The sequence below is a fragment of the Talpa europaea genome, assembly GCF_964194135.1.
Source record: "Talpa europaea genome assembly, chromosome: 7".
Lineage (NCBI taxonomy): Eukaryota > Metazoa > Chordata > Mammalia > Eulipotyphla > Talpidae > Talpa > Talpa europaea.
In genome coordinates, this window is record NC_140074.1 from 4,257,959 (window position 1) to 4,276,649 (window position 18,691).

At 56.7% G+C, this 18,691-nt stretch overlaps 1 protein-coding gene across 1 annotated transcript in view; it reads right to left on the reverse strand.

The window, feature by feature from the left end:
* Positions 1-314: 314 nt before the first annotated feature.
* The window catches only part of PTPA (protein phosphatase 2 phosphatase activator), a gene marked incomplete at both ends in the record, with an annotated part of 29,657 nt that continues 11,280 nt past the window's right edge, over positions 315-18,691 (reverse strand). Inside the window, 7 exons of the mRNA XM_084236372.1 lie at positions 315-392; positions 3,959-4,066; positions 8,326-8,426; positions 10,369-10,493; positions 11,289-11,388; positions 13,383-13,500; positions 16,286-16,411. Of these exons, the coding sequence (XP_084092498.1) occupies positions 315-392; positions 3,959-4,066; positions 8,326-8,426; positions 10,369-10,493; positions 11,289-11,388; positions 13,383-13,500; positions 16,286-16,411 (756 nt within the window). The remainder of the gene's footprint in view (positions 393-3,958; positions 4,067-8,325; positions 8,427-10,368; positions 10,494-11,288; positions 11,389-13,382; positions 13,501-16,285; positions 16,412-18,691) is intronic.

Here is an 18,691-nt window from a genome sequence, read left to right on the forward strand (position 1 = left end):
GCAGCACACCCCTCCCCACAGCGTGTAGCAGCTCTCTCCACCCCAACACGGGTGGGAGGAGGCCGGGGCGGGCGCAGGCCAGGGAGCCCCCAACCCTCTCCTTGCCGGTCCCCCACGGGGAAATCAGGAAACTGGCCACACATTGGTCACTACTCCCCACTTGGGTCTCTCAGCCTTATGCCCCAAGCCTCCCTCAACCCCACACTCACCACCCACCCCAGTAAACAGCTTCTCATCAAACATAAAGAACAGAGGGAGGGGTGAGGAGGGCCGGAGCGGGGAGGGTGGCCCCGATGGCTCTGGCTGCTCAGCCCCTAGCACGCAGTGACAGGGTGGATGGGCAGCAGGCTCCCGAACTTGAAGTGCTGGATCACCGGGAACTTCTCCAGGCACTGTGAGGAAGGAGGGGAGAGCAGAGGTGAGGGCTGCACTGCACTCAGCCAGGCCTGCTAGGCCTCTCAGGCCTCCAAAGGACCCCAGACCAGCCCGGAAGTTTGGCCCAGGGAGCGGCCTCATCTCAACGGCCCGCAGGCCTTCCTAGCCACTCCTGACCGCCCTCTCCCACCCAAAGACACCCCCCCCCACCCCGACAACGATCAGACCGCCAAGTCATGGAGAGAGGAGGAGAGGGAGAGAGGCGGCCCAGACCCACAGGGCAGGAGCCAAGAGGGGGCTTGTCTCGGCCCCGAGGGGGGAGCTGGCAGCCAGAGGTGAAAGAACCCTCCAGATCAGGGCCCCAGACCAGGTCCCAGCCCTGAAGAAGAGGTGGAGGGACATTTGGACACAATTTCAGCTGGGTCCAAGGCTGTTTTCTCCACTTTTCAGCTCTCTGCAACGAATGCAGCATCCTGGCACTACCAAATGAGACAATAGAAACAAGCTGGTCCCCCAGCCCTGGGCGACTCAGCAGCGCTGTGCAGGGGGCAGAGACCCAGAGCACTGAACAGGGTGGGCCCATGCCCTGCAGCCAGCCCCGCCAGGGCTCATCTAGGTTCTGGCCCAGGAGGCCTTGCGGATCAGATGCTGCTCCCAGCCTTTCTGCACTGGCCCCACCATGCCTGCCACGTGGGTCTTCGTCATGGGCCAGCGCTCCTAGCCACAGCCCCAGGTCTGTGAGGATCTGCCTCCTCTCACACCTTCAACCACAGAAACTCTCAGAAATGCTGGGTATGCACCAGACTTCCGGCCTCCAAGAGAGTGAGCCCCACTCCCTGGCCGGGAGCAGAAAGGAGGTCTCGGCCAGTGTCAGGGTGGGGGGTGGTCCACAAAGCCTAAGGGCAGGCCAGGAGGTGAGCAGGAAAAGGAGAATCTTCCTGTGCTGTAGCGATGGGGAACTAAGCTCAGTGTGGGAACAGAACTCCAGGCCACAGCCAGGCTCCTGGGTCCAGGCAGAGAAAGTGGGGAGCTGTAAGGGGGTGAGGGGGCTGGTCCCTGGGGGAGAAGGAGATCCAGGCCAGAGGGAAAGGCAGCTGCCATTGTGCTTATGTCATGGAGGAAGTGGTAGGAGTTTGAAAAGGGGGGCCCCCAGGGTCCTGGAATTCCAGAAAGAGTCAAAGGTCAACCTGCTTCTAGCTCTCATTCATGAGAAGCCACAAAGACAAGAGAGGCTTAGGGGGGAGGGGCGGGTGGTTCTCTGGCCCCTGCTCCCAGGGCCACAGGAGAAGCTGGGGGGCTACAGGAGGTCAAGACTGGGACCTCAGTAGAAGGGAGCCTCTGGTCGGATCTTTCTCCCAGCTAACTGCGCCCCAGAACCCTTCTCTGTTCTCCCACCCCCATACTGGCACAGACCTACCAGCTGGAGGCCCAGGCCCCACCTTGCCCCGGTGACATGGGGGGGGCGGGGGACACAAGGTGCTCTTGGCCCTGACAAGCCCCTCTGAAGGGCCTCACCGTGGCCCCGCAGGAGAGACAGGCACGCCACCCCCGCAGGCCCAGGAATCATGCGCTTGGCTCTTTGGGACAGGGAAGGCAGGCCAGACAGCTGGAGAAAGAGAGCTAGCCCAAGTCCTGTGACCGCCTCATGCCAGGCCTGAAGCAGCTCAGGGCGGACTCCCCTCCAGCAGGCAACTCTGGCTGAGAACCCCGGCCTGCTAACCCCATCCGGGCTCAGAGCACTCGTGTCAAAGGCCTTCCCAACAGACGAGAGCTGGCGGGCACGGCAAGCCTGTCCTGTGACGCCTGGGCAGGGGGCAGCGAGCCCAGACTCCAGGCCCGAAGGCGGGCGGCCCCTGAGGACAAGGGCCGAGCGCCACAGAGACCCGGTGTTCCTAAACCAAAGTCGGCAAGTTCCCGCCTGGTCCCACAAAGAAATCTGGCCGCCACAGCACCTGGCAAGGCTGCAAGTGCAAACTGCGCCTGCGTGCAGGCCCAGCTGGAATTTCCCGTTGCAGGAAGGGCGCTTTGTTATCAGCTCCTGGGCTGCCGGTGTTTCTCAGTGCTCTGTTCCAGCTCCGCAGGAATGCAGACAAGGGCAGCACGGTGGGCCGGTGGGTTTGGTTCTTACCGAACAGTCACCATTTTGAACCTTAATCAGTCCCTCCCTCACCCTATCAGCCAGGAGTTCTTTTGCCTCTGGAAGAGGCAGGTAGGGGAAGGAGGCAGGGTCCTGTTCTGCCCTAGGGGACAAGCCCAGATTAGTTGAGTCACTCAGGAAGAACCGCGAGGAATGACAGCAGCTACCACCCCAAACCCGAAAGGCTCAGAGTCCTGTTGTGGCACTTGGGGGCTGGAGGATGGGGGTACAGTCCGCCCCTCACAGGCTGGGTACAGACAGCCCCAGCTGGAGGGCTCATCAGGACAGAGTTCCCCATCAGCACCCAGTGTGGGACTGGCAGGGGTGGAGCGTCAGGACAACAGGGGCCTCAGGGCAGCGAGCCTGGGGCCCTCCAGGCCGGGAAGAGCCCTCCTCGTGGCCTCAGTCTCAGCCTCAGAGTGAAGCACAGCTCCTCTCAGATTAGAGAGGTATGTGGGCTGGAAGCTAAACACAGGATGTGAAGTCCAGAGGAAGGGGTGGGGGGGAGGGGTGGAAGAGAGAGGGGGGCCAGGCCAGTCAGTTCCAGCGCTTTAACCCCTTCTGGGCCATGCAGAGAGGGCGGGCCATCGGGCAGCATCTGCTACCACAGCTTGCCCAGGCTCTAGCACCCTTTCCTCCTGGGCCCAGGGGAGCCGGGTGTGAGGAAGGAACCTCAGAGAACCTCCTGCCTCTGAGGATGCCAAAGGGCAGCCAAGAGATGGGCACCCGTGGGCCTGGGTGACACGCCTGAGCTGTCAGCCTGGCGGGGAAAGAGGGAACTTCAAGGACCCAGGGATTGAGGTGTGGGACTCTGTACCCAGGACCTGATCAAGGTCAAGCAGTCTCGGGACTGGTCTGCGCAAGACATGGAGGAGCCTGAGGGATGGACAGAGTGGAAAGAAAATGTCTCCTTTCCACGTGCAGGAGGAAGAGCGCATGGAGGGGCGGGTAAGTGATGCTACTCTCAGGGGCTGGGGAAACACCACCTCGCCTGCCTCGCTGATGTGACCAGGGAGGACCACCTGAGCAGTCGCTAAAAATGCCAGCGCAACCTCCCACACCACCTTCCACCTGCCCATGGATCAGACCCACTAGAGTACAAGCCCCCTCAGTTTGGATAATGCTGCCAAAGCACAGACCCTTTCCCAAACACACGTCATCTTCCTGCCTCCACAAGGGACAGCTGCCAGGGGCCTCTGGCCGAGCATGAAAGGTGGAGACAGAGACTTCTGAGCAGCAGGGCCTAGCCTTGGGCACAGGGCAGAGCTGGGCCTTGGTCCTTTATGACTGTTCATCCCACAGAGATTCTGAAGTCTCGAATGTGGCGGGGCAGGGGGGAGGTGAGGAGATAAGGGGCGGGCTGGCCCCAGATCTGAGCAAAAGAGCAGAGTGGGGGTGGGAGGAACAGCAGGCCCAGGACCAAGAGCACAGGCCAGCCTCACTCACCTCAGCCTTGTACATGCGGATGAGACCCTGGTTGACTTTGGACCAGGATGGGACAGCGCTGATGTTCCACAGCTGGTTGGAGTGCTCTGCGAAGGGGCCTGTCTTCATCTGGAAAAGAGAGGCAGTCTGGGATGTGGCCCACCCCCAGCAGCAAGGGCACACACGCACACATACATGCACACGCCTGAGGCCCAGGCTAAGCCTCTGCCTGTGGGGCACGTGCACACACACAGACACACTCACATGTCAGAGTTAGGGTCTCTCGTGACCCCTATGATTATCACCGCCGGAATCCAGCAGCTTCAAGATGCAGTGCCCACCCACTCCCTAGAGCCACAGGGCACCCTGGCAATAGGTGATCCCCTCCCACTCAGATGGGGAACAGCAGCCTGGACCCCAATTTCTCCAGTCCCCTCCCTGGCCCAGCCCCACAGCCCGGTGGGCTCTGCACTTGCCCTGGGCGGAGCTGAAAGAGCTGACCAAACCCGGGCAGAGGGAGGGAGGGAGGCACAGGGTCAGAAAGGCAGCGACCCAGCCCAGGAGTGGGGAAGGCATGGCAGCCAGGCAGCCGGGACACACGGGAGCAGGACAGTGCCATCGCCATCCCTCCTCTGACCTCAAGTCTGACCCTCCGGGAAGGAAGGGAAATTCTGCAGCAAGCCCAGTAAAGTTCCCATGACTTCAGAAACCACAGCGGAGACAGGAAGGCTGTGCGCCGCGTGCACCCCAGACAGTGCGAGGCCAGCCCTCGTCTTTACTGACAAGCAATTCACAGTCCCCTCGGCACTGCCTGGACTCTGCTTCTGAGCTGGTGGCACAGGGTCCAGCATCCGGAGTCCTAGGCTTCAGGAGTATGAAGAGCAGAGACTGGGCTGGCAAGGAAGCAGAGACCTGGACCCTGAGTGGGCGGAAGGTTCCAGAAGAAGGCGGGTGGAGGCAGGGCTGGAGAACTGTTTCAGGGAGAAAGGATGAGCCCAAAGCTCTCTCTCCAAATGGGACATCCCAGGAATCAGTGCCCAGCAGCACGGAACTTCCCATCGCTGGCCTGTGACTCACCTGGCACCCATTCCCACAGGCCTCTCACTTCTCTAGTAAGGGCAACTCTTAAAAAACTGAGCTTTTAGTCAAAAAACCTGCCATTTTACCCCTTATGGCCCATCTTTCTCTTCTTGCCCAAGTTCCCCCAAAAGCCTGTCTCAAGCCCCAGTTCTGTAGCAAGGACACAGGCCCCTCCTCCTCTAGGAGTGAGGGGGGGGGGGCTTGGCCAAACCCCCCCTACCCCCCAGTCCCGGTCCCATAGGGCTTTCCAGGGCCTGGGCCCCCACCAGGCTCCTTCCCCAACTCCAGGAGAGCAGCCACTGGCAGCCTGGGCCCTGGCCTGGGCTTTTTGGTCCAACAGTCCCCCTCCAGAGGCTCCACCCCTAAGCTCCCACCCTCCCCCCTCATCCCGCCCCTTCCTCAGCTCCCTGCCCCGCCCCCGGGGCTCCAGTTCTCTCTTGCCAGAGGGCGTCCAGGCCCTGAGCTCAGGGGCCGCTAGAGCTTCATTCTGGAGAGGCCCCTGGCACAAACCACCCAGGAGGCACCAGCAGGCACCATCCCACAGCAGCTCAGAGGCCCTTTCACAGGGGCTCCTTGGCCTAGGCCAGCAGATAGACACTGGGAAACCAACCAAAGGCTCTGCTTCCCACTGGGCGGATGGAAGGGGGGCCCAGAGGGCCTCTCTGGCCCACTAGCCAGGGTGAGACCCCGGCTCCGCACCCCCAGGGGCCCTGGCTTTCCCCTTGGAAAGGCCAGAGAAGCTCTTTCTGCAGAGGGGTGGTCCCAACCCCAGCCTCAGGCATCAGTATCCCAAGGTCTCCCCGAGTCCTTCAGAAGGAGACTTGGCAACTCTGGGAAAGAAAAACAGAAGAGGGGGAAAAAAGGAATCGGAGGCGAGAAGACAAAAAAAAATTAGCTCATTCTAGCCACAAAGGGAGAAGAGAAAGAGCGAGAACGAGCAAGCAGGCTGCAGTCCCGCAGTGACCCCAGGGGAATCGTGTGAGTCAGAGCAGCCATATTGAGCAGGAAATTACTCACAGACGCTGCGTTCCTGCCTCTCCACTCCCCAGAGAATCGGCCTTTTGTAAATGGTTCCTCTGTCGGTAACTGAGGGGGATGGGGATGGGGATGGGGGTGGGGGGGTGGGGGAGGCTCTGCACAGCGCCTTCCTGTCAGCTCCTTCCCTTCCAGCTGAAATCTGATCCCTCCCTTCCCAAAACTCCAAATTTAGAAGCCAGATTGAAACTGAAATTCTTTTCCTGCCTGCCCAGGTCTCTTAAAGGCGCCGGGGCTGCATTTCCTGAGGCAGCAGAAGGCTTGCGAGGTGGGCCCCTTGTCTGGGATGCCAGGGCCACCGAGGGGCGGTCCCCAGCAGGTCCCCTTTCCAGCCTGCTCCATTTAGTCTCTAGTTGCGGCGGCCACCGTGATCCTGCGCGGCTCCCGAGACACCTCCAGGCGCCTGTGTCCCGAGTCAGGCCTTCAGCCCCCCTTTGTCAAGCTGAGTCTGATGTCACTCACTCACCAGCTAGGGGCTGCGGAGCCCTGGTATGAGGCAGAAGAGGTTGGGGTAAAGGCAGCCCAGACAGGAGCTCTGAGGAGGACACAGACCGCTGCCATCAGCAGCCAGGCCAGGGGGTCTAGGCCTGGCCCCGGAGGTGAAAGGGGGCCCACCCCACTACAGTCACCTCAGCTCTGGAGCTCGCCCCTGCCAGTTGCCTAGACCCAAAGTGAAACCCAGGTCTCGCAGAGAAGATGCAGATCAAGCCAAAACTCTGGGGTCTGCCCTCCTTCTCCAGTACATGCCTCTCCCCTGAAATGTTACTAAAACCTCCAAATTCAATGGTACACTAGCGCCACCTAGTGGCCACGGTTGGACTCCCTCTAGCAGAGGAACTGGGTCCCAAACTTTGAGAAAAGCTTTTAGGATTTTATGCCAACTTAGTCAACCAAAGGAACAAAAATACAAAGTTTTAACCTGGAATCAACTCCCATAATCCCTGAGACCAGACGTAGCTTTCCTCCTTAGTTCCTTAGTTACTGCAGGGACTCAGGGGCTCGGTAGCCACAAGGGGGAGCTAAAACAGCTTCCCCTTTTACCCCCAAAAGAGTGAGGCCACACTCCAACAACATGCTCCCTTTCTCCCACCCTGCTCCTCCTGGGGTCTCCCAGAGCACTGCAGGCCCTTGCAATCCAACCCGGAGAGCACAGCACGTGACCAGCTCTCACGGCAGCGGGCCAGGCTGCCCGGAGGCCTCTCCCGACCTTGGGCAGGCTGCACTGCTGAAGGCAGCAGATCTCCAAACCAAGCAGTGGCCGCCCAGCCATCAGTCTGGCTCCATTTGCTGACTTGGAAAGACCGTGTCATTCCCCTCTGGCCTTTGGAGTTTGGCGGAGGCCTGAGTGGAATGCTGACCAGGAGGAGCCTGGAGCTGCTTCCCCAATTCCCTCCCACACCGTTCAGGGGGCCAGAGAGCAGCCCCAGGGTCAGGGCCCACATGTGCCAGCGACATCATCAGGGCCAGCAGAGCATCAGGAAGGAGAACATGGGGCAAGACCCTCTTCAGAATCCAGGACCAGGTGTCCTTTGGAAGCTGGGGGCAGGGGGAGGAGAGGGGAGGCTGGTGCGGGGCAGGGCAATTGAAAGGTCCTGACACCTCCCAAAAAGAGAGACCCTGAGAGCAGTAGGTCCCCAGCTTTTGTGTGCAGTCACCTGGCAAGTATATTTAAATACAGGTTCCTGGCTCTCATACCCTCAGATTCTTGATTCAGAAAACTGGGGCACAGGACCCTGCATTTGAACAAGCTCCCCAGGTGATCCTGAGGAAGTGTCCATGGCCACACTGGGAGACCCAGCCTGAGCAGGAGGCCACAGCCCAGGCTAATGACCCCGTGGATGGGCTGGGGGCCTGCAGGTTTTCACCGCAAGTACTTCATTTGGCCCTGACAGAGACATGTCTCTGCAGCAGAATCTCACCTGCTGTGCATCTGAATCTCCCCAACTCCTGCAATTGTTTTTTCCTACACAGCGACACGCACATGGGTACACAGACCTGCAGTCCCCACCCAGCCACCCTTCAGGCCTGCTGTCCAATTCCAGCTAGTGACCAAGTCCCCCAGCTCAAAGAAATGCACAACACTGATTTGGGGGAGATCCCAGAAGCTGGCTCAACCTTTCAGTGGTCTCATGGGTTTCCTTTTCCAGACCCCACTTTCTGGGGTCAGCCCTGCCATTTGCAGCAGCAGCTCAAGCTCCTCTGTCCACTCCCAATCCAACAACCTCAGTTCATCTCAGCCCCAGGGCCCCCGCCCCATGGCACCCCTCACTCACCTCGGTGATAAACAGGATGCACTCCAGGAACATGTAGTCCTTGTGGTTCTCATTCACGGCCTTCTCATCCACAAAGTGTCTGGGCTCCAGATACGGATGGTCTAGAAACAGCAGAGCCCTGGGGTTCTGACCAGGCGCTCACTACCTAGCACCTCGGCCCACACCCCCCCCAGCAGTGTCACAGACCTGCCCACATGCACCAACACGGCCTCGCAGGAGCAGCGAGACGCTGTGTGTATGTTCTAGTGTCAAATGCGCAGCCTCTTACTGTGTGACCTTGAACCAGTGAGGCTGTTTCTGTTAGGGGGAAAAGGATGTCCCAAAGCTAATTCCATATAGGCTTTGTGGACGCCACCCCCACCCCAGGTCAAAGCCAAAGACACTGGGAACTCCAAATCCCATCACCACCAAAGGGAAGGTGGCTGGGACCTGAGGGTGGGGTTAAGCAGCCAGGTGGATATAAAAGGCAGACACGTGGGCTTTGGGGATCCCCCATTTTTGGCCCTCTGCCGGCTCGCAGCGTCCGGCCAGCTCTGAGAGTGACTTTGGGTTTCCAGGTCGTCGGATCGGGTAGGACGCATGAAAGACTTTATTTCCCTATTTTCTCCCTGAGTTGTACATTTTCCTTATTTCCTTTTCTCTTGTAAATAAACCTTTTATTAACCTTTTGTGTGTGTCTGTAGTAGAGTATTCATAAGTCCCTTTAAAGCGCGCGGGTGAGGACCCACAGCCAGGAACCCGTTTAATATCGGGGTTGCTCTATAACAGCTTGGCGCCCAACGTGGTGCTACTTTGGGCTGGTCAACCACGGGTGAAACTTGCAAAACACGTTGGGCGCCAAGCTGTTATAGAGCAACCCCGATATTAAACGGGTTCCTGGCTGTGGGTCCTCACCCGCGCGCTTTAAAGGGACTTATGAATACTCTACTACAGACACACACAAAAGGTTAATAAAAGGTTTATTTACAAGAGAAAAGGAAATAAGGAAAATGTACAACTCAGGGAGAAAATAGGGAAATAAAGTCTTTCATGCGTCCGACCCGATCCGACGACCTGGAAACCCAAAGTCACTCTCAGAGCTGGCCGGACGCTGCGAGCCGGCAGAGGGCCAAAAATGGGGGATCCCCAAAGCCCACGTGTCTGCCTTTTATATCCACCTGGCTGCTTAACCCCACCCTCAGGTCCCAGCCACCTTCCCTTTGGTGGTGATGGGATTTGGAGTTCCCAGTGTCTTTGGCTTTGACCTGGGGTGGGGGTGGCGTCCACAAAGCCTATATGGAATTAGCTTTGGGACATCCTTTTCCCCCTAACATTTCCTCCTCTGGGCAGTGAGGAAAGGGTCAGCCAGACACTGCTCGTGCCCCCCGACAAGCATGACAGGGGAGCCCTCAGCATGCAGCCTGGCAGCAGTGCCAGTCCTGTGACGGAGGCCCCTCCCGGCTGGGGCCCGAGAGACCAGGAGGCCCAGCAGCCTGCACAGAGCAGGGACGCAACCAAATTAACTCCATTTGGTGGGCAGTTAATCTCATGTTCGAATAGACATTTCATCCCAACCTCATCCTCCGGTGGAGCCCAACAGACCAAGGCCTGGAAAACAGCTTCAAAGTTGGGGAACCACCAGAGGGGCCGCATGGAGCAGCCTGCCACCCCGCACTTGCACGCAGTAACCTGATGGGCCCCCTTGCACACAGCTCCATCACAACAGCAAGGTGACGTTGGTCACCACGTCAAAAGAGTCCCTCATTTTCAACATAAAACCCTCGCAGCTGCTGCAGAGCAAGCGCTTTTCACACCAGCCGTTATGCGCCCGCCCCGCAGCCCCCCCTCCAGCCAGTCACTTTCCATTATCCCGCCCCACCTCCCCCAGCCAGCCAGGCTGGGAGCAGCAGAAGGTCGACAGCAAACAGCCTCATCAATAGCCAGTCTAATGCCTGCTTTACAAGCTGTCACCGGCTGCCTAGGGCAGAGGGAGCAGGAGGGAGGCAGGAAGCCCGGGAAGGGACACAGCACACGCTGGGGACACGGGTCCACCCCGTCCTGTACCTATCAGCTGCGAACTGCCCCAGATGAAGGGCAGAAACTGGAAGTCATCCAGGCCCCACACGCCCTGGCTGCCGGCGGGCTCCATCCTGTATGTTTTCTGGAGTTTTCGCATGACCTCCAGGTACCTGCGCAGGAGGGTGGGGAAGGAGCAAGAAGGAGACCCTCAACGCCGCTGCCACCGCGAGCACCAGGAGGGCGACAGGGGCCTGGAGGGTAGCTGGGCTCTATTTCCACTAAAAGCCTCACACGCTGGGTATCCGTTGGCACCCTCGAAAGGAGAGAGCTGTATTCTTTCTCTCCCACACTCAGCCGCCTCTTCACCCAGGAGAAGGGCAGAAGGCCGACAGGGAAGGGGCGGGCGCGCCATCAGCGTAAGGCCCTGGGCAGCTTCTCTAATCAGCGGTTGGGAGTCGAAGTGAATCAGCTCCAGGGGCTCCGGGGTCCTTTGGGCTCCACCCTTCCATGTCATCAGGGCCTTGGCAACATCACCCTAGAGCTCCGGCGCTCCAGAGTGGCCCCAGAATGAGCTCTGGGCCAACACCCGTGGTGCTGGGCAGGGGCTGGCCGTGCCAGCCCACCTGAGTGCAGCCGGCTGTGCAACCTCGGTGAGAGACCTGATCTCTCTGTGCCTCAATTTCCTCATCTATAAAAGGGAAGTGAGAGGGCCACGTGCTGGGGCCGCGGTGGAATGAGCGGAGGTGGGGGGCACGCCCCCCGAGCTAGTGCCGGGAAGCAGCAGCTGGTGATTGGCGCCAGCGCCTCCACTTGTCCACTTTTGCTTGAACTGGAACAAAGACTCTCGGACAGCCCGTCCACAGCGAGGGCTTGATTAGGATGGGACGAAAGAACCAGCGGTCCTTGGGGGCCTGCAGAATGACCCCTCTCCATCCCCCCGCTTCTCCTGGTCCCCTCTCACTCACCGATTGAACACCTTGAAGACTATAGCTATTTGGTCATCCACCCGGAGCACCCCAATCTTGCAGAGACAACAGAGGAAAGCAGCAAAGGCTGCTTCATGTCCTGGGGGAGAAAAAACAGCTGAAACTGAGTTTTCCAGAAAAAGGACGTCTCACTGATAGCTCTCTCTACAAGGAGCAAGGGCAACATGGAGCTCAGGGGCCTCCTCCTCACCCAGAGAGACCTAGGCCTCAAAGGCACAGCCTCTAACCCCATCGGCAGGCACCGGCAGCATGCTCCACAGGCCTAAGTCTCCATTGAGTCCATGCTCCTTACTGGGCACTTACTATGGGGCACTCCACGGCAGGCGCGAGGAAGACAGTGGCAAGCGAGGCCCCGCCTTCATATGACAGTTTATGACCTATCAGAATGGCAGACATTAACTATACCGTCGCTTTTATGCCAGCTCTGCAGGAGAAGGTGACAGAGAAAGGGAGACTATCACAGGGGTTCAGAAAGGTTTCCCTAAAGAAGTAATATTAAATCTGAACGCTGAAAGATGAATAAGGGCTGGCAAGGCACAGGGGAGTGAGGGAGGCGAGCAGAGCATTCTCGTCAGAAGAAGCAGTTTGTACATAGGCCCTGAGGCGAGAAAAAAATTGTTATGTTTTAAGAAGGCTATTATGGCTAAAGCAGAAAGAACAGGGAGAAAATATAATGAGCTGAGACTGGAAATCAGACAGGCCAGAAGGGCCAGAGTTAAAAGCTCAGACTTCATCCTAAGAGCAATGAGGAGCCGCTGAAGGCTTCCAAGCATGGCCACAGCAGAGCCTCAGAAAGTAGCTGCTTCCTTTCCCAGTCACGGCAAGCAGCAGTGGTGAGCACCACAGGGACAGGGGCTGCACTTTGGATGGTACACCATGGCGCTGGATTCGGGAAGAGCACACTTGGAGGGAGGTGAGGAGGGTATAACTTCTTGCCTGGTTCTGTCCAATCCTGTAGCTGGAAGGGCTCTCCCGGCTGGAAGCTCGTGCACTGTCTCTTCACCCATGCTGCCTCCTAAGCAGCAGGCCTCCCTCAGGAGCTCTTGTGCACACCTGCTAACCCAGCCAGTCTCCCCTCCAGGGTTTTTCCCTGTTGGTCTCAGTGAAAGACCCATCCCTAGGGGCCTCCCTGGTGGCGCAGCGGTTAAAGTCTCAGCGCCATCAAGCTATCGGTAGCCACTGAGGCATGAGTTCATGAGTTTGATCCCCAGCCAGGGAGCTGACCCACATGGTGCAGGAGACCTCTCCTGTCTCGCCCGCTGCTCCCCTCAGCAGTGGATTTCAGTAGATCCGCCTGTTCTTCTCCCCACTCTGTCTCTGGTGGATCCTTTTATCCCCAGCCCTGCACCTCTGGCCTACACCCCAGTTCTTGTATGCATAAATAAAATTTTAAAATCTTAAAAAAAAAAAAAAAAGGACCCACTCCTCAAAATATCTCAAAATGTATGACACATGATCTGCCTATTCCACAGGGAAGCAGAGGACAAAAACTTCCTACCACCCACTACCTGCCCACCTTCTCCAGGCCTACTCTGTTGCGTGGGCTCCTCTTGAGAGCCCCAAGCCAGGCTCGGCCTGAAACAGCAGCAGCTCCTGCCTTTGCCCGTGTGCTTCAGGGAGAAAGGAAAGGCAGGCCTACCACAGCTTACAAACAACCTTCACACACCCTCACTTGAGAGCTCAGCAGCACAGAGAATGTGGCTAAGCTACAAGGGCACAGGGAAAGGACATCCCTGTGGAGGCCGCCAAGCTCTTTCATTTCACAAGGCTTCCGTTAAGCTGTCTCCTTGAGTATAGTAAGTGCTCAATAAATTATTGTTGTGGTGCTGATGGTGAGCTCACAGAGACCATCTTCACACACCAGGACAAAATCAGCTCTGCGCTCACAGGTGCCAATGTAGAGCAACAGCTCCCCCTGGTGGACCAAATCAGAGCTGCAGGAGTAGCACCAAGACCCCCTACACCGAGGCCCCCCACAGGCTACTTGCTCAAAGGGGCCCAAACAATGGGAAACACAGAGGGAGCAGTCCAAGATTGCAGGGAAGTCCAGCAAGCACCAGGAGTGGCAGGTACCTGTGCCGTAGTCGATGCGCGTGGAGTTTCCCACGGACTCCTTTAGGTAAACCGCCACCTCGGGCACAGCAGCCGCCAGGTGGGTGGGGACCACTGTGGCCACCAAGTTTTCTGCTTCCTGATAACACAAGAGACACAAAGTGGCAGCAGCAGATTAGGCAGCATCCCAGTGGGGCACCTCTGTCCGGGGCCCAGGCTGCCCTGCTAGCTGGGCCTGGCTCCCTGCTCTGACTGACCGAGGAGGGGAGGATTTGTTCTTACACAACAGCCACTGCTCTGGGGTGGCTTCTAGTCGGCTAACCTTTCCTCCGGGGAATAAGGGTGCGGAAACAAGATGAGAAGGGAGGGTCTTATCTGGTAACTCTTGGATGTCCCCAATGGTACCACTTTCCTTCACACTCCCAGGGCAGCAAGCAAGCACCTGCCAAGAGACCACACAATGTGGTGTATGCAGCATGCACTACAGTGGCCAGAGCGTGGGAACCACCCACAACGGAAATGGCCATCAAGGGTCCAATGGAAAACCCAGGTTCCCACTGCGGACACTGCGCAGCAGTGATCAGACCCACTGGCATGTACCCAGCGTGGGCAGATCCCACCTCCGCGACACTGCGCAAAGGAAGTCAGTTGTGAACCTACAGTTCCAAAACAGGTAACATCAATCTATGGAGCAGAAGTCGGAAGAGTTTAGGGGATGTAAACTGGAGGGGACATGCCTTGGGGTGCTGGGAACATTTTGGAGCTTGCTATGATAGAGTAGAAGGGCAAAGTTGCATGTTAAGATCTGGTGAGCTGTACAGCTAGTTAAAAGAACAAGCGGGCCTCCCTGGAGTCGCAAGGGGTTAAGACACAACCTATGAAGCTATCCGCAGCCACTGCAGCACAAGTTCGATCCCCGCCTAGGAAGCTACCCACATGGTGCAGCAGACCTCTCTCGTATCGTCCACTGCTCCCCTCAGCAGTGTGTTTCAGTCAGTCTTCCTGTTCTGCTCCTCACTCTGTCTCTGGTGAATCCTCTCACCCCTCACACCTCTGGCCTATATCCCAGATCTTGTATGCATAAATAAATAAATCTTTTAAAATAAAATAAATAGGGCCTCCCTGGTGGCGCAGCGGTTGAGCGCTGGGTTGCGAAGCTGCCCGCGGCCTCTGCAGCGCCGGTTCGATCCCTGGCTGCTCCCCGGCCACCAGAGGAGGGTCCCACATGGCGCGCAGACCTCTCCTGCCGCCCGCTGCTCCCCTCAGCAGTGTACTTCGGTCCTTCTGCCTGCTCTGCTCCCCGCTCTGGCTCTGGTGAATTCTCTCACCCTCCCGCGCTTCTGACTGTACCCAGTGCTTGTATAAATAAATAAAAATAAATCTTTAAAAAAATAAAATAAAATAAAATAAAATAAAATAAAATAAAATAAAATAAAATAAATAAATAAAACAAGATCACATATCATCATCGACTCCAAGGCAGCCCCAGGCTGGAGAGCACTGTGCTGGGTCCTCAGGGCCCCCCTCTACTCCATGTGAAAACACTGGGCCACAGAAATTAGGATCCAAGTTTCTCTAAATGCAACCTATGCACACCTGGCCTAGGAAGCTCCTGGAGACCTGTTGAAAATCTGAATTCCCAGACCCCAACCCAGACCCACAGACCCTGTTTTTCTAAGGATAGGGCCTGTAATCCTGCATTTCTTTCTCTTTATTTATTTTTTTGTTTACTTTGGACAGGTATCACCTTCATATAATTTTAAAATAAGCATGTTAAAAAAGTAACCCATTGAGAAATCTCTCTCCACCCACTCTGCCCCACCCTCAGAAAGAAATAGCAGCCTAATTTACTAGTTTCTCAAGCAGCCTTGCAGTGCGGCGCTGCACGTAAACTGGGCGATACAAAATCTCATTTTTTTTTAAAGGAAGAGCCATTGCTCTTGAACTTTTTTTTTTTTAAAGATTTATTTATTGGGCCTCCCTGGTGGCACAGGCGGTTGAACACCGCACTGTGAAGCTGTCCACAGCCCCTGCAGCGCAGGTTCAATCCCAGCTGGACAGGGAAAAACCCACATGGCGCAGCAGACCTCTCCTGTCTCACCCGCTGCTCCCTTCAGCAGTGTATTTCGTCAGTCTGCCTGTTCTGTTCCCCGCTCTGTCTCTGGTGAATCCTCTCTCTCACCCTCCCACACCTCTGGCCTGTATCCTGGTTCTTGTATAAATAAGTAAATCTTAAAAAAATAAAAAAATATTTTTTTTATACAAGAATCGGGGTACAGGCCAGAGGCGTGGGAGGGTGAGAGGATTCACCAGAGACAGAGCGGGAAGCAGAACAGGCAGAAGGACCGAAATACACTGCTGAGGGGAGCAGCGGGCGAGACAGGAGAGGTCTGCCTCACCATGTGGGTTTCTCTCTGGCCAGCCGGGAATCGAATCCGCGCTGCAGGGGCTGCGGATAGCTTCACAGCACTGAGCTCAACCCACTACACCATCGGGGAGGCCCAAAATCTCCTCATTTTTAACCTCTCTTACCACAAGGCCTCATGCCACATGTCTCATATTCCAGGCTCCTCCGTAACTAACAATCAACCACAGGCTCCCTTTCTCCTCAGTTCCCTTATTCTTTCTTACAGCTGCATAGTTCTCCATGGATGCACAAACCTGTTGATCTAACGCATCCCCTACAGGAGGACACTTAGCATGTTTGACTCTTTCCCCAACACAAACAACAGCCTAATAAATGGCCCTTTGCAGAAGCCAATGCGCCCACAGTGGTGGTACTCAGTTGGGGCAGAAGGTGCACACAACCATACATTTCTTAAGTGGAACGCTCTCTTAACATACTCCCCAGTGATTCTGTAAAGCCTGAACGCTCCCCCGCCCCCTCCTGTCCAGGCCCCAAGCCTGTCCCGTGGAAGCCTCACCTGGTCGAGTTTGGCATACCAGGTCCTATAGGCCTTGTTCCCAAATCGAGAGGGCTGGTCGACCGGAGGCGTCTCATCAATCCACCTGTCCAGTGTGTTGAGAAGAGCGACCAGTTTCTCAATGGCCTGTGGAGGCAAAACAGAGGGTCCCAGTTACAATGATGAGGGGCCCCATGCTGGAGCCAGAGGGAAGCCCTAGCTGCTGCTGGATGCTGACCATGAGACCTGGTGCTGACTGGGCCCTCCTTGCTGACTCCATCTTGCCAACTAACCTGAAGGGCCAATCAGGAAGTCCAGCAGGCTCTACAGAAAGGCCCCAGCATGCAGTGAAGGGACAAGCAGCTTCAGCCTATCGAAGAGAGCCGCTGGTGGCCAAGCCCGACTCCAGCCCTGGCCTTCGTCAGATTTTATTGTTTAATATGCAATACCTACTCATCACAGAAAACAGTGAAAGGAAAAAATCAATGCTGCCACCCAGAAATAAGCACTATCAAGAGCTAACAAACTCTTCAACTCTGCCTCTTTAGTGTTCGCTGTGGTTTAGCGGGGCAAGACTTGGGAGGCAGATGGACATGGATCCAAATTCCAGAGAAAATGGCCTTCAGTCCCCGCAAGATGTCAAGTTGATGACCCTGACTCTCAGAGCCTGTTTCTTCACCTTGCAAATGGGCTCGATGCTAACCACCCATGGAGGAACACCTGGTGCCCGCCTGGAACAGGAAATGGCACTGACTTAGACACGTACCGACCATCAACAAAGACCACAGGGCATGCGCCACCTCACAGCTGGCTCTGCATCCCCCAACCTCATTCCACAGCAGCCTGTGAACAGACCTTCATGCCAACCTTCTGTAAGCGAGCATGGTGTTGTTGTACCCACACACAGGAATACACTTACCAAGCCCCTTACAGGCAATGCTTGGCGCTCCCAGCTGTTCACTACCACAAACCACACTGGGATGAACAATCTGGCAACTCACCCTTTTGGAACTGCTGGGTCAGAAATGCAAATGTGCCATGCTGGATGGGGGGCATGCATAGCAGTATTGGGGAGTCCATCTCCCCACACCTTTCCCATGGGGGCTAGGTGTCAGAGGGCAGCATTAGCACACGAGATGTTATTCAGTGAGGAAATCAGAGAAGGTGGCCGAGATGACACACAGGTCCGTGGGGCTAGACTTGAAGATGTGGCACAGGATGGAGGTCAGTGGAGCATCTGGTGGAGAGGGCCCCTGGTCAGCAGTCCTGGGAAGAGGCCCCTGCAGAGGGACAAGTCTTGCCTCTGTCTGCTGGCCACCATGGGTCTGAGGAGACCAGGGACTCCTGGCTCAGGGCAGGAGCTTGCCGGGTGGAACCACCTGGTAGGTCACAAGAAAGGCCAGGCACGCTCGGGTCTGCCGGGTGCAGACTCTGCCAAGGAGTGGGGGACAGGGCTGAAGCTCCTGCTGCAGAGCTCCAGACGCAGATCACGCATAAATAGTGCCCCTGGCATGGGCAACGGGACAACGATCTGGAATACTGCCTTCCCTCACCTCCCTCTCCTCCCCTTTCCCCAGGTTTGGGGCAGGGGAGAGAAGCAGTTACCTAGAAGAAAACTGCCCAGACGCCTGGCTGAGGCCAAGGGACAAGGTGATATGCCTTGTTGACAAATGACACAAAGCAACTCTTTATGAAGAACCAAGTCACCAGGCACAGGGTAAGGCCAGAGCAGGCACTGGCTGGGACTAAGGAGGGCTGGCGCAGTAAGCACAGCCCCAGGACACGGCAGCTAGGCTGACTCCCTGGCGTTCCAGTCTGGCAGACAGCAAGGTACTGAGGGATAAAGAAGATGCTGGAGGCCAGCAGGAGCCTGGCCCCAGCTGCTAGCTCAGCTGGGCCAATAAATAATTAACAGGCTCCCAGTTCCTCTTTCTAGAGGTTTTTTTGAATGCAGGGGGTTGCCTCTATTGTTTGCCTAGTTGGGGAAGAGGGTTAGAGGGAAGCAAACTGTGGGCCGGAACCTCCAAGAAGCAAGAAGGCTTTGAGCTATCCTTTCTCCCTACACCAACACTTCCTTTTTGGATTTCATGGACCAGCAAAATTTTCTGCAAAATGCCTGTTCTGTTCCCCACTGTCTCTAGTGAATCCTCTCACCCCCCGCACCTCTGGCCTGTACCCCTGTTCTTGTATGCATAAATAAATCAATCTTTTAAAAAAAATTTTACTTCCCAATTTTTTATTTTGCGCCCATTAAAAAAAAATCAAACACAAAACAAAACAAAAAAAAAGCCTCCTATCGGGCCTCCCCCGGTGGCGCAGCGGTTGAGCGCTGGGCTGCGAAGCTGCCTGCAGCCTCTGCAGCGCCAGTTCGATCCCCGGCCACCAGTGGGGGTCCCACATGGCGGGACAGACCTCTCCTGCCTCACC